Here is a 13,354-nt window from a genome sequence, read left to right as displayed (position 1 = left end):
TCTGGTTGTGACATCCAAGCTTTGCATAGTAATAAAGTCATTTTTATTTCTTTCACCATGTCACGCATTCCTATAGCTTGATACTCTAAGGAACATTTGAGGCATCTCCGACATATATTACTTAGTCAAAATTCTAGTGGAAATGTTTGGTGGTCACTTCACATTTTTTTTGAAAGGAACACAAGTGTATTTTGATGGATCTCTAATCCCACTGAAGTTGAGATTTAAAAGAATTGGGAAGATGGGGCGCCTGAGTGGCTTAGTTGATTAAGCGTCTGACTCTTGACTTCAGTTCAGGTCATGATCTCACCATTCATGAGTTTGAGCCCCGCATCGGCTCTTCACTGACAGTATGGAGCTTGGGCTTCTCTGTCTTCCTCTCTCTCTCTGCCCCTCCCCCATTCATGATTGATCTCTCTCTCGCAATCTCTCTCTCTCTCTCTCTCTCAAAAAAAACCCAAAAAACAAATAAACATTAAAAAAAAAGAATTGGGCAGATATTTTAATTTAGTGTGAGTCTATCAGCAAGACTGTTTACTAGCTCTGCCTCATTGGAACAAATCTAAGGAACTACACCGGCTAGAAATATCCAGAATCAACAAAGGCTATGCGTCCCAACCTTTGTGTTTTATCAAGATGCTCACTTGAAACGGAATTGGACAATCAGACAAAATTACACAGCCAAGGTAAATTCTCATTCTAATGACAAATATATTCAGAAAACGTACATCCGAGCTTTATGCAAATCATGTATTAATTCTCCCCTCTCTTGCCTTGTTGTAATTTCAGATAAGCCCAGCACAGAAAGATGTTTCCCCAGGAAACACTACTAGGAGAATCACAAAAACGGGGTGATGGTTGTTCTACCTCCTTTTACTCTCACAGAAAATCACTTTCCAGGAGCACAGGAAGCCGCAATAACATGAGTATAAGAGTAAGCTTTAGAATGAACAAAAACCTGAGTTTGAATTCTGGCTCTGCCATTTACCGGCTCTGTGATTCTGACCAGATCACTTAAAACACTCTGAGTCCTCATGCCCTTCTGAGCACAGAGGGGCAGGAATGTGTTGCACAGAGTTTTTACATTAATGAATGAGATAACGCAAGCAATGTGCTAGCATAGTGCCGGCCATGCTGCCTGCACGTGATACATAAACAGCAGCCATTCTTACTAATTATTATTATTAACCGAGAGTGCCAAATGGCCACAGAATCCCCTTTAAGGGTAGGAAGGAATGCCAGCTGCTGTGGAGACAGGAATTGCCCACACAAATGCTACTTTCAGAAACCTTTTCTTGAAGAGAAACTGCGTGTTCATAGTTCAATACTCAGGGAAGAATCTGAGATCAAGAACTTTAGCTAGGAGACTGTTGTTTTTGGTTTTTGTTTTTGTTTTTGTTTTGTTTTACAATTACCATCACAAACCATCCCCTTTTTCCTCCAGAGGGTACATTTCAACAGGCTTTACTAGATTTATAGATTGAATGTAAGCCACAAAAGACCATTATTGCGTGGCTGTCTCCCCCTTCGGTCTTACATTTGCCCAATATTAAGGCTCATAGTCTTAATACAAAGACTTCTTACAAAACTAATGGTCTAAAGAAAGAGACAGGAGGAGGATTAAATGAAACAGCGTGTGATAATGGTTTGGAGGAGGAAAAGCACTTTTCCAGGACAGGGTGTTATTAATATTGACAAATTATAAATCTCTATCTCTGTATTTCTATCCACCACCTTTATGGTTTCATCTGCCTATGAGGTTTGCGGGCGCATGAATATAATTCTCCACCCACTCACTTTATAAAAATACATTGTCACTTCAAATACCCAATCTCTTGACATACAGTTGAATTAATACATATAAGGATCTTGTCCTATGTAGGGCACGACAGATGTCTTAGCTATTTCTTGCAAGTATTTTGAAAATCTGTAGGAGCCCATTGGATTTTCGTGAAGTGGCATATATCTACGTGTGTCAAATGCAGTGCAAGGACTTTATGTGACTCTGTTTATTTTCCCTGAAGTATACTTATTTGAAAAATGATATTCTCTTCATTTCTATTTTTACGAGAGGTTAATTTCCGGAAAGAAAAACATCTCTTAGAAGTGAACTGGGCAATGCGCTTAGTTTAAAAGAAATATGCAACCATGAGTCACATTGCCATGGGGCAGCAAATCAGTTTGACACATTCACTTATTTGGCTCAAAAAATAAAAAAATAAAGAGCTCAGTGATGAGTCGGATGTTGTCTCTATTTTCAAGTCCTTACAGCAGGGTTTGGTTTGGATTTACTGCATAAATCCGCACTTCAGATTAGTTTGGAAGTCATGAAATGTTAGCTAAAAGTGTTTCCTGAAAACGATTGCTGAAGCCAACAGCCAAGATTGCATGCTGTGGGGATAATGACACAGAGGCATAAAGGTAAGTGTACAAGGACGTTCATGCAGGTCCGCAAAGCACCTTGATCGTGTGTGTGAGACACATGGTGTGTGCTCACTGCCTATGGCCTAGGATTAAAATAAACACCCGTTTTCCTTATTAGGCCTTATTCTCTATGAGGACAGGGGCCACGTCTATTTATGGTCACTGTTGTATCCCGGTGTCTAGAATGTAGGGGGTACTCAACAATTATTTGCTGAATAAATACATAAATGAAGTCCCACAAGTGGGAAACAAATCAAATGTCCATCAAGAGAGCAATGGTTAATCTGAGTACGATAAATCTAGACGATGGGATTCAGTGAAGTTGCTGTAAAGAACGAGGTGGCTTTACATTGGGGATGCAACCCCAAATACCCTGAGGGACAGAGACAGTGACATAAATGAGAGAGCTGGGCTGGGTGTGACAAGAGGAAGTGATGGGGATGTGGTGAGCTGGAAAGCCATGTCTTCTGTGTATTTGAATTATTCACAATGATAATATATTGTTATAAGGAAAACAAAGCAGACTGCAAGACAAAAATCATTAGGATATCTGGAATTTTTAGGAAGAATCCCCCAAATCATGGAAGGTTTGGAGTTCAAACCTTAATAGAAGGGAAGAATGTTCAGGCTTCCAGACATAACTCTTTCTATGCACGGTAGATACTAAGAACAATGGACGTTATAAGACCTGATGTTATGAATCCACTGAGGGTTGCTGGGGAAAAATGTGTCTTCCTCTACTCCTATCCCTGTCCTAGGGAGAATTAATTAGAAAAGACTCTTTTGTTTCCAGTTTGTTCCCCTAACAGTTCAGAGGTACCCAGGTTGTATTGCTAGAAAATATCCCCGAGAAACCTCTAAAGGATAGCTCTGGAGGATGAATTTAAGTAATGTGAGACCTCATTAGAATTTAAGGATTTGTTTCGAACGGATGTAGTGAGTGGTTTAGATGTCTTTCATGCCTTATTTGGAATCTCTTGCATTTTCTTGTCTTTTAAGTAAAGAAGTCTCAGGTTGGTTATTTGGAAGAGAAAATCATGCTCTTTGCTATCGGGGAGGTGGGGGAGGGTATCTCTCAACTCCATCCAGAAATGGGAAAGTTGGATCGCTCTCAATGTTATGATGAGCTATTTGGGGATCCCATTTGTAATGTAGATGGGTTGCCAGAAACGGGCCAAATGTTCTTTTCTTTCCTGACATAGCATAAAAATTGGTTGAAAAATCTCAGATCTTGATCCCCATTTTTAGCGCCAAATTGCAGAGTAAATGACAAGGAATGTACATGGAGTCCCAGCCATACAGGCTGATTGCTACTTACTGTATACTTCCTACTCTCTGAGAATCCACTGATAAGAGAAAATGAATCCTGTCAACAATTTCTGGCAGGGTTCTCCTTAATATGCCTCAGCTCCCATTGGCATGGGTTTTGCGTTGTGCTGTGTGGTGCTGTGTTGTGTTGTGTTGTGTTGTGTTGTGTTGTGGACCAGAAAGAACTTCTTAACAGGCTGAGCCTGTGAAACCAGAGAGTTGCTTTCTCAAAGGATTAAACTCCCAAAGACTCCTGAAAATAACGGCACACTATAATGAAATTCTTGTTTTTCATTAAAAGAGAATTAAACCAATGACCTTTTACATGGGTTTTTGTTTTTTGTCTTCCAACCAAGTTGGGTTTTGTTGCATTATATTATTTAAGTTCTTGGATGTTTAGTTATTTCATGTACATGACACTTCATAGACACCAAAACACGTCTGCCCACATTCTTTCCATTTTATACAAGCTAAAAGCACGGAACGAGTTGTACGTGCTCGCTATTAGAAATTATGTTGCCACTTTATAACTGGAACTATTTATAAATCGGCTTTGTCCACATTTGTGTGACTCACATGTCACTTTCAGAATTTTTCTAACGTCAACATGTAACTTGGCCTATTTATTACCTGGTCCTCTAAACAATGCCTTATGTTCTTTATGTAAATATACAGATTTTCAAAGGAAACAGCATGTCATTACCATAATGAGAAAAATAATATCATTTGCCATACACAGAAGGAAACTTTAAAAATAAATTAAATTAAAAGTGAACAACAATACTGACTTCCAGGTAGGTGCGGTTGGCTACCACAGCTCAGGACCCAAGGCCAGCTCTGTCTTTGTTAAAGAGGGAGTTGGCAGGAGTCAAGGAGAGATTAAGGAATATTAGCAATAACCTGAGACTTTCTCTGTGATGGAGTCAGAGGGATGAAAGGGAATTTTCAGATTCCACTTATATCCCATCTACACCACCCACAGTTGTGTCTCACCCCACCTACGATGCTCGGGTCCTTCGCTCTCGGAAGCTGATCTGGGTATTTCAGGTTTCCTGTGCTGGAAGCAGGTGGCTTACCATTTGTCTGAGAAACGCCATCAGGGAGGTTCTTGGTGGTCTGGGGTCGTCTCTTTTGAGTTTTACTTCTGTGGGTTCAGGTGTGGTATCTCCTTCCTCGTTGAGATCCACCGTTCGTAAGGCTGATTCTACTTCCTCGGACTTTACAACCTCTACTGGTGATTCACACACCACCTGGATTATTTTGCCAGGTAATAAGACAGTGAATAAAAAGACATTCCCCAAAAGAGGCTTTAGAAAGTGGGGTCCTGGTCCCCCCTTCTTCACAGAGTAGCTACAGGTTTGAGCCAATGATCATTTCTACGCAGGCACATCTTCCAGAAGTAATGCTCATGTCATATAGTGGGCTTTCTTTTTCTTTTATATTTATTTATTTTGAGAGAGAGAGAGAGAGAGAGAGAGAGAGAGAGAGAGAGGGAATGCCAGCAGGGGAAGGACAGAGAGAAGGAGAGAGAGAATCAAGCAGGCTCCTCCTTGCTGATAGCACAGAGCCAGACTCGGGCTCGATCTCATGAACCATGAGATCATGGCCTGAGCCGAAATCAAGAGTCAGATGTTCAACGTACTGAGCCACCCAGGTGCCGCCATATAATGTGCTGTCAAACAGCCAACTTCTAAAAAAATGCCAAATCCACTGACTTGGGAGTAGCGAGATTCCTCCTGCCTGAGGTTCAAGGCTTCGACAGAAAGCCCCTCTTGGGGACTGCCGTCCATCACATGCTCAACGCCCCTCCCTTCCAGGAGGCCCGCCTCTTTGGTCTGCCATCAAGGTGACTTACACCTAGCCTGTGTAAAAATCAGGAGTGAATCGTTTCCTTAAGGGTCCACCCTCAGAGACGGTGACCGTGACATCTCCCATCACGTGCCCTACATTTACCTGCAACTGTGGCGAATTCGTTGTCTCTGCGGAAAGGATAGGATGAAAGCCACACTGGATTGAACAGACTGGGCTTCCTCCTAAACTTACTTCCCACCCCACCCCAGGGCCGGTCATTTGCCATTGTTTCTTTACTGAAATTCACGCTTTCAGAAGAAAACCAAACTTGGCAAGAAAATTGGCCAAGTTCCTTACGGCCCCCAGAGAGGTACCTAGTGAGCTCAGTGCCCCCTGGATGTCCATGGGGGACAAGGGATGGCCAGCAACGCGGGGTTTGGATGGAAGATCCCATTCACCTGCACTCTGATTCCAAATTCCGTTTTTTGCATCGCCTCGCCCCATTTGTGCTGTGCCCCAGTCACATCTGGAACAGTTTCTGCTTTCGCACTGATCCCTGCAACAGATTTAATTGGCCCTGAGAGGGCTTCATAATTTCTTTTTTGGTTTCCTCGGGCAGGGGCTGGCAAGCTACTCCCAAATCCAGCCCAGAGACTATTTTAGTACGGCCCCGAGCTACAAATGGATTTTACATTTTTAAGGGGTTGTAAAATGCTTTTTTAAAAGATGAAAAAGTAGGCAACAGAGACCACATGTGGCCTGCAAAGTCTGCAATATTTACTGCCTAGCCCTTTGCACAACACGCTTGCCTTCCCCTGCCTCACAGACAGTTGCTCTAGAGCCAAAGTTATCTGTGCATTTGTCTTTGCTGGTGCCAGGCGCCGCCCCTTCCTCGGAATCTTGTTCTTGCTGTCAGGGAGTTGGGGGGAGGCAACTTAGGTATTTCTAGAAACACAGCATGCCTGTGGAGAAATCATCTTCCTTCCGTTCATCCAGAATATACCATTGGTTTGCCCGTGACCCCAGGGATCCAGACTGAGAAAGACCCTGAATTTCTGCACTGTCAACCGAAGCAGGGAGGTGCCCGTTAACCAATCAGCATGAGGAACCAGCCTGAAATATAGCAACTGAATCACAGCCGTCTCTCCCCGCCTTCCATTTCATAACACATCAGCATGACTTCGAGCATCTTCCGTCTGTCGACAAAGATATGGGGAAGTCATCAATCGATCTGGGGAGTCATCAGCTCGAAAGTCTGAAGGACGCAAAGCAGGGGAGATCGGCATGGATTGACCATAAGAGAGCAAGGAGCTGCAGGGGCTGGGGTGAACACAAGCCAAGTTGTCCCATCTTAAGACATAGGAAGAATGAAAGCACTGGACAGCCAAACAGCAAATGTTTGGGAAGAGGCTTCTCCTGCTGCAGGGCTGCCTTGCCCTGACCCAGGCCCATCTTGGGAAACCAGGATGACATTGAAGCCAGGTGACATACTGGGAGTGGTGGTCAGACGTGGTCATGGGTTTCCATATCTGGGCCTGGTTCAGTTCAGTTGCATTTCTGAAAAAGAACCTTCAGCCACAAGGGTCCCGGGGTGACCCTGACAGGCAGGCGGTCTGACCTAGTGATCACGAGATCAGCCTGCAGTGCCTTCCTGGCTCCAAGTCTTGACCTCACCCCTTACGGAGGCTCTAAACAGAGGTCCCTACTCAACATCCCGACATCGAGACGATGGGGTTTCCATCTTTTCGACGGGGACAGTATACACATCAGAAAGTGGTTTGCAAAATTAAACCCAGGAAGTGCACGTGAAGCTCTTAGAACGGTGCCTGACACATAACAAGCACTCAGTTAACGCCACTGGCTGTTACTTGAGCTATTATGAGAGCTGTTTATTTCATGGGCCTGAATAATGTGGAATCACCCGCCATGCACATGCCCATTTTTTAGAGATGATATTAATAACCACCTCTTACCATGCCTGACATCGTGCAGAGTATTTTTAATATATCCCCCCAGTGAATAGTTATTGAATTATTAAAGAGCTCAGAGTAAGATAACATTGTCCCTATCCTATAGATGAAGAATGTGAATGACTGAACGGCTTGGCCAAAGTCATAGCACAGGTAAGTAGCCATTTCAATGGGGATGGAGTTGTGGACCGGTAACCCAATACCTAATATGGCTTAACCAGTAATGATACAGAATCAGTTTGAAAGTAGGAAGTTCTAGGATTGGTTCTATGGCTCCACAATGTCTTTAAAAACATGGGTTCCTTCTATCCTTTGGTTCTCCCATCTTTGGCATGCTGGATTTTCACTCTTTTATTTGTTACCTCATGGATATATAAGTAGCTGCCACAGTTCCAGGCATGACATCCTCAACCCAACGTCTTAAAAAATGGAGGAAGTTCCCAGCAAAAGCTTTCCTCCAAACGAACGTCTGTATTTTGATTCCCTACCTTAGCATACATTGCACTGGCCAGAAGTTGTCACATCCTTACCCCTAGACAAATTGTTGCTGAAAAAAAAAATGGGAGTACTGTTTTAGACTAATAATGATCAAATACTTTGTGGGTATGGTAGTTGCCAACCTTGCCTGAGATCATGGGGAAAAGGGTGGAGAAATGGGAAATAACCCTGAGGTCGGTAATGACCAGAGTCTGACTCATTGAATCTGGGTTCAGAATTATTCTGTCTCTGAAGCAGCAAGTTCCTTTTTTTGTATGTAAGGGCCTGGAGGGAAAATTACATAATAAAATAATCAGACTGTATGGTAACCTCATCAATCAACCTTTCGATTGCCAATGGTTTTCTTGCTGGGCCTTTACAAATGGTAAGTGGTATCAACTCATAAATCCTAGGCCAGAGTCCATTCTTCAAAACATAACTATTTCGGTAGGTGAAAAAAAAAAAAGGCTGATGTGGGCGATACTTCTAGAGAGTCCCATTAGCTTTGAAGTCAGGCCAAGAAATTGGCTTTCAGCAGCCAAGGAAAATCCACCGATTTCCAGTGTGGAAATCCAGAAGGATTTGAGCTGAGTGAGGAGCTAATTTGCATATACAGACATAGAATTTGATTTTTGTCCGGATAGTTTTCCGATATCCTTCCAGCCAAGGCTTTGGAAGAAGTCGCTCCTTCTTTAGAATATATAACTGCATCTGCACATTTTAATTTGGGGCATGACGGATGCGGTGAAAATCAGATGTGTGCTATACTTCCGCGTGGATTGGCTTGACTTCATTAGGGGATATTATACTTTGCATGAAGACGGCTAGTGCATTTAAGACAGAGAACACACATTTCAGCAAGTTTCCACTTTTTGCCTCAAAGATTACACCATCGTTACTCTTGGCATTTGGATTATACAGTTTTCACTAGAACTGCGAGTTCTGGAGACTGATTTACAGCAAAACAGATTTCTTCCACCTAAACTTCACCCATAATACAAAAATATTGATATTAACAGTTGTTACTTTCGAATCTCTTTAAGATGCTGTCTGATTTAATTTATAACACGATTATTTGATTACCAAGACTGGGCGAAGATTTTCTTTTTCAACCCAGGAACTATTCTCCTTCGTTCTCTTCATGGAACCCCCATTTTGCTTTGGGGGAACAATACGCCCTAACTGTAAGACTGCATAAGTGGGTTGAAGTTGCTTGAGCAGATCTAAGCCAATCCACATGGTCTAGCTCATTGGCCATATGAGTTTAGGGATGGGAACATGTGGCAGAATGTATTATTTTCCCAATTTTTCACTCTGGCTTCCTGTACAGCGCTTATAGATCTGTGCCCATTGTTGTGTGACGTGCTTTGGCAAATGTATCGTGAGCAGATGTGATGGAAAGCCGGACTGAGTGGAAGGTCTCAGAGCCCTTGCATGGTTCACCCCTGGCACTGTCTTCCCTTGGTCACTACAATTGCACATCCTTGTTGAAGGGGCTGTTTTTCTCAGTCTAGATCTCAGCAGGAAGGAGCCACGTGGATCAGCCACAGAGAACCCACAGCTGCCGCATAGCCTGAATGAGGAAAACAAGAATCCTTGCTATTGAAAGCCACTGCAGTGTGGGGCTTCGATTTTGCACCAAAATCTGGCCAAAGCTGATTAATAGAGCACGTGAATCCGTGTAGGTCCATGAAGGAGAACAGATTCTAGGACAGGCAGAGTTTGTACCGGACCAATCTCTCCTTTGCTCAGAACTGGGCGACGTGACATCGGAAGGTGGAAATGTAGGCAGGCCAGGAAGGCTGAGCCACAGGAAAGCCCCGAATCAAGACTTATTTAAAACCAATTCTGCTTCCCAGTGATGAGTGCCAATAAATTGCTTTTCAAAAACAAATCCAGATTGGGTTGGGTTTTCTTTCACTTGCAACCATGAGGTTACTTCCTAAGAGAGGTAAAAAACAGAAGTACCTATTTCCTTGATGGTATAGGTCATTGGGAGGGAAAGATTTTTTCCCCCATTAGCTAGCACATTAATTGAATTAAGCAAGGGCCAAAATATTCTCAGATGACAGAGGAATGATTCTTTAGTCTCTGTAGCAGATTTTACTTCTGATAGGACCCGAAGCACATTCTAGGAAAAGCGCTAAACTTCCACAGGTTTTTAAAAAAGCAAAACAAAACAAAAACGAACCAACCATATTCTAGCCAGACGTCGCTAGATAGGACTCTCATAGTATGGTTAATCACACTTAATAGTTCTGTTTTTAACTGTACGTTGTTTTGATTAATGCCATCTCTCTTATTTGGGAGGAGGAAATTAAACTAATTATTTCATGCATGCCTTCACTCGACGTGGGCACTTAGGGATGTGTAATTGCTCGAGGAAATACAATCTCTGATCACTGGGAGCACTCACTCTACGCTGCCATTGAAGCGGGGAAGCAGCCACAGGTGATATGCACATGAATGAGTGTGGTTGTATTCTAATAAAACTTTATTCATAAACAGTAAAATGTGAAGTTGGTGAAATTTTTATGCACCACCCCCCCCCCCCCACAAATATTCTTTCAGTTATTTCAATGATTCAAAATGTAAAAACCAGGGCGCCTGGGTGGCTCAGTCGGTTAAGCGTCCAACTTCGGCTCAGGTCATGATCTCGTGGTTTGTGAGTTCGAGCCCTGCGTCGGGCTCTGTGCTGACAGCTCGGAGCCTGGACCCTGCTTCGGATTCTGTGTCTCCCTCTCTCTCTGCCCCTCCCTTGCTCTTGTTCGGTCTCTCTCTGTCTCTCAATAATAAAGAAACGTTAAAAAAAAATTCCAAATGTAAAAACCAATTTTAGCTTGTGGGCCCTACGGCAATGGGCTGGAATTGGCTTGTGAGCTGCTGTTTGCAGACCCCTGAATTACTGAATGCTTTCTGTGTTTTGGGCACTGAAACATGCACGTTAAATGCATTGTTTACTTAATTCTTGCAAGAACCCTAAGGGGTGGGTAATATCATTGTGGGCATTTAAGAGATGAGTAAACTGAGGTCCAAGAGGGGGCAGAGTCTAGGGATAAAGGGCCCAAGACCCACTGCTTTTAGCCTCATCCCTCCAACTAACAGGCAGACAAAGAAATGCTGGAGCTTAAAAACAGAAATGTTCTTTTGAGGGCTAAGTAACCTAAAGCCATTTTCATAATGCATCTTCATTTTCTTGAGAAAATATTTTGCTTTCTTTGATACCTTCAGCAGCTTTTTTGTTCTCTTTTGGCATCAGTAATTTGACTTTAGTTTACGTTTATATTTCTGTTCCGAATTTCACATTAGAAAAGGAAATACTTCCTCTTTGTCAGAGGTCAACCCTGCATTGATGTGGGGTTCCTCAAACAGGTAATGGCACAGAAACATCCAAAACGAAGTTTCTCTCCAAAAAACTCAGAACCTCAATGCTAACTGATGCCCCAGGGTTAACCTGCAGCTTTTAAATGTAAAGTTCATGGAGGAAAAGACTCACACTGTTCCTCCTCACAGGTTGCTGAAATAGAGGCTTTGGCTCCATAGAAAATAGCTGGTAAATTCATGAGAATTTTTGGGAATTATGAAAGATCTGGGCTTTGCTGAGCTCGTAAGTTTGACTCATAAGAGAAGGGGAAGAAAGAAAGAAAGAAAGAAAGAAAGAAAGAAAGAAAGAAAGAAAAGGAAGGACGAAAAGAAGGAAGGAAGAAAGGAGAGGTGGGGGGAGGGAGGAAGGGAGGGAGGGAGGGAGGGAGGAAGGAAGGAAGGAAGAGGGAGGGGGGAGGGAAAGAAAAACAATTACAATAACAAAAAAGCAGATTTGAAAGACCTTTCTCCTAGCAAGAATTGTAACAACCATTCTAATTTCCATCCCACATCACAGACAACATTTCTGGAACAGACTTGGATTTTCAACATCAGTTCAATGCCAGCAATTAAATAAAAATGAAAACACAAGCTCTCTCCAAGGCTAGCAAACAAGAGACACCTAGAAAGAGCCAAACATATTTTGCTTTGGCAAAACGATAATGATCGGTTTCTATCTTAAGGAGCTGTGAACTCGCTTATCCCCACTTGTAAAATTTTCCAAGACTGTACTCCATTCAGAGCAGAAAGCTGCTGACTCATGAGGACAATTGATTAATCTCCCTGGAAGATGTTTTTGGAAAACTGCATTTTTGCGGTGCCTCTATGGAGCCATCCCCTTTAGACATGAACGCACAGTCTGGAGGGTTTGGACAGCGAGGTCCAACCTATGTCTCCCAGATGTAGACCCAAGGAGTCGGTTCTCCCGCCCAAGAACAACAGTCTTAGCATCAAGTGCAGCAAGATGCTCTCATGCTTGACGCACCTATCTGTCCTGGGTACCGCCCACAGTTAGTAGAGAATCTGGGTTGCCATGGAAACAGAGAGCGATCAAGATAGAAGAAGCGTAGGGGGCAGCATCACTGCCCCTTAAGGAAGTGGAAGGATAGTCTTAAGTGTGATAGACTCTTTCAGCCCCTGGATGACAACAAATTATAAAAACGCATGCTCTGACTTTGTGATTTCGTTTGTGCTGATTTCATAGGCATTGCAAATATTCACCCAATGTTATCCCCACTGGTCCCTTATCACATGAAAGGCTGAAAGAGTCTACGGCAGGTGGGAGACACTTGGGGCAATGCAAGAACACAGGACCCCAGAGCTGAAATGCCCAATGGTCCAGCATGCGGAAGATGAGAATGAAATGGTTCTGCCATTTAACGCATAACTTACATTCTCCTCTGCACCTGCGGGGACTGAATCCTCTTTAACTGACTAAAGGGAAGATAAAAACAAAAGTAAGAGTCAGAATGTTACCAAAAAATGGAGAGTTCTTTGGGCCAACAGCCCTCTGGTGCCATTCTTGGACACTGAATTCCTTACGCACACCTGGTTCCAAAGAGAACTTGAGAGAGACTTACGCGGGATCACACGGTACAGCAAGATGATAAATAGTTACGTATTTGAAAATGCAACGAAGGGAAAATAAATACCCAGACGCGGCCAGGACACGAATGGAGTGGGGGAGAAGCGTTGCTACAGAAAACACAGACCACAGCCTCGGCTGTGGGTCAGTGACACGTCTGCCTTAACATTTTCTGCTTGTTGATGAAAATCACATAAGACACAGTCACTGTCAGGTAAAAACAAATGAGCCGCTCAGGAAAATTCTGGCAGTTAAGTCCAGAGACATCCATCCCATGGTACACATAGAGCAAATAGGTGGTGAGGTAACGAGCAGGGTCTTTGGCCTTATCCTGACCGTAGTGCAGTGGCCAGCATCGGTAGCTGCTTCAGCCCTCAACATAGGCCGGTGGCATCATATGCCAAAGTGGAATCCGGCTAGAACCCTTCTCTGGAGG

General features: G+C 43.2%; 1 protein-coding gene across 1 annotated transcript in view; it reads right to left on the bottom strand.

Moving 5' to 3' along the window:
* BCAS1 (brain enriched myelin associated protein 1) overlaps window positions 1–13,354 on the bottom strand; it is a 101,188-nt gene that overhangs the window by 17,454 nt on the left and 70,380 nt on the right. Inside the window, 2 exon segments of the mRNA XM_019458112.2 lie at window positions 4,809–4,982; window positions 12,726–12,767. Coding sequence (XP_019313657.2) covers window positions 4,809–4,982; window positions 12,726–12,767 — 216 coding nt within the window.

Source organism: Panthera pardus, unplaced genomic scaffold, assembly GCF_024362965.1.
Source record: "Panthera pardus isolate Hobbes unplaced genomic scaffold, ASM2436296v1 HiC_scaffold_25, whole genome shotgun sequence".
In the NCBI taxonomy this organism is placed as follows: Eukaryota; Metazoa; Chordata; class Mammalia; order Carnivora; family Felidae; genus Panthera; species Panthera pardus.
Note: the sequence above shows the minus strand (reverse complement) of the source record. Positions and strands in the feature narration are given on the sequence as shown.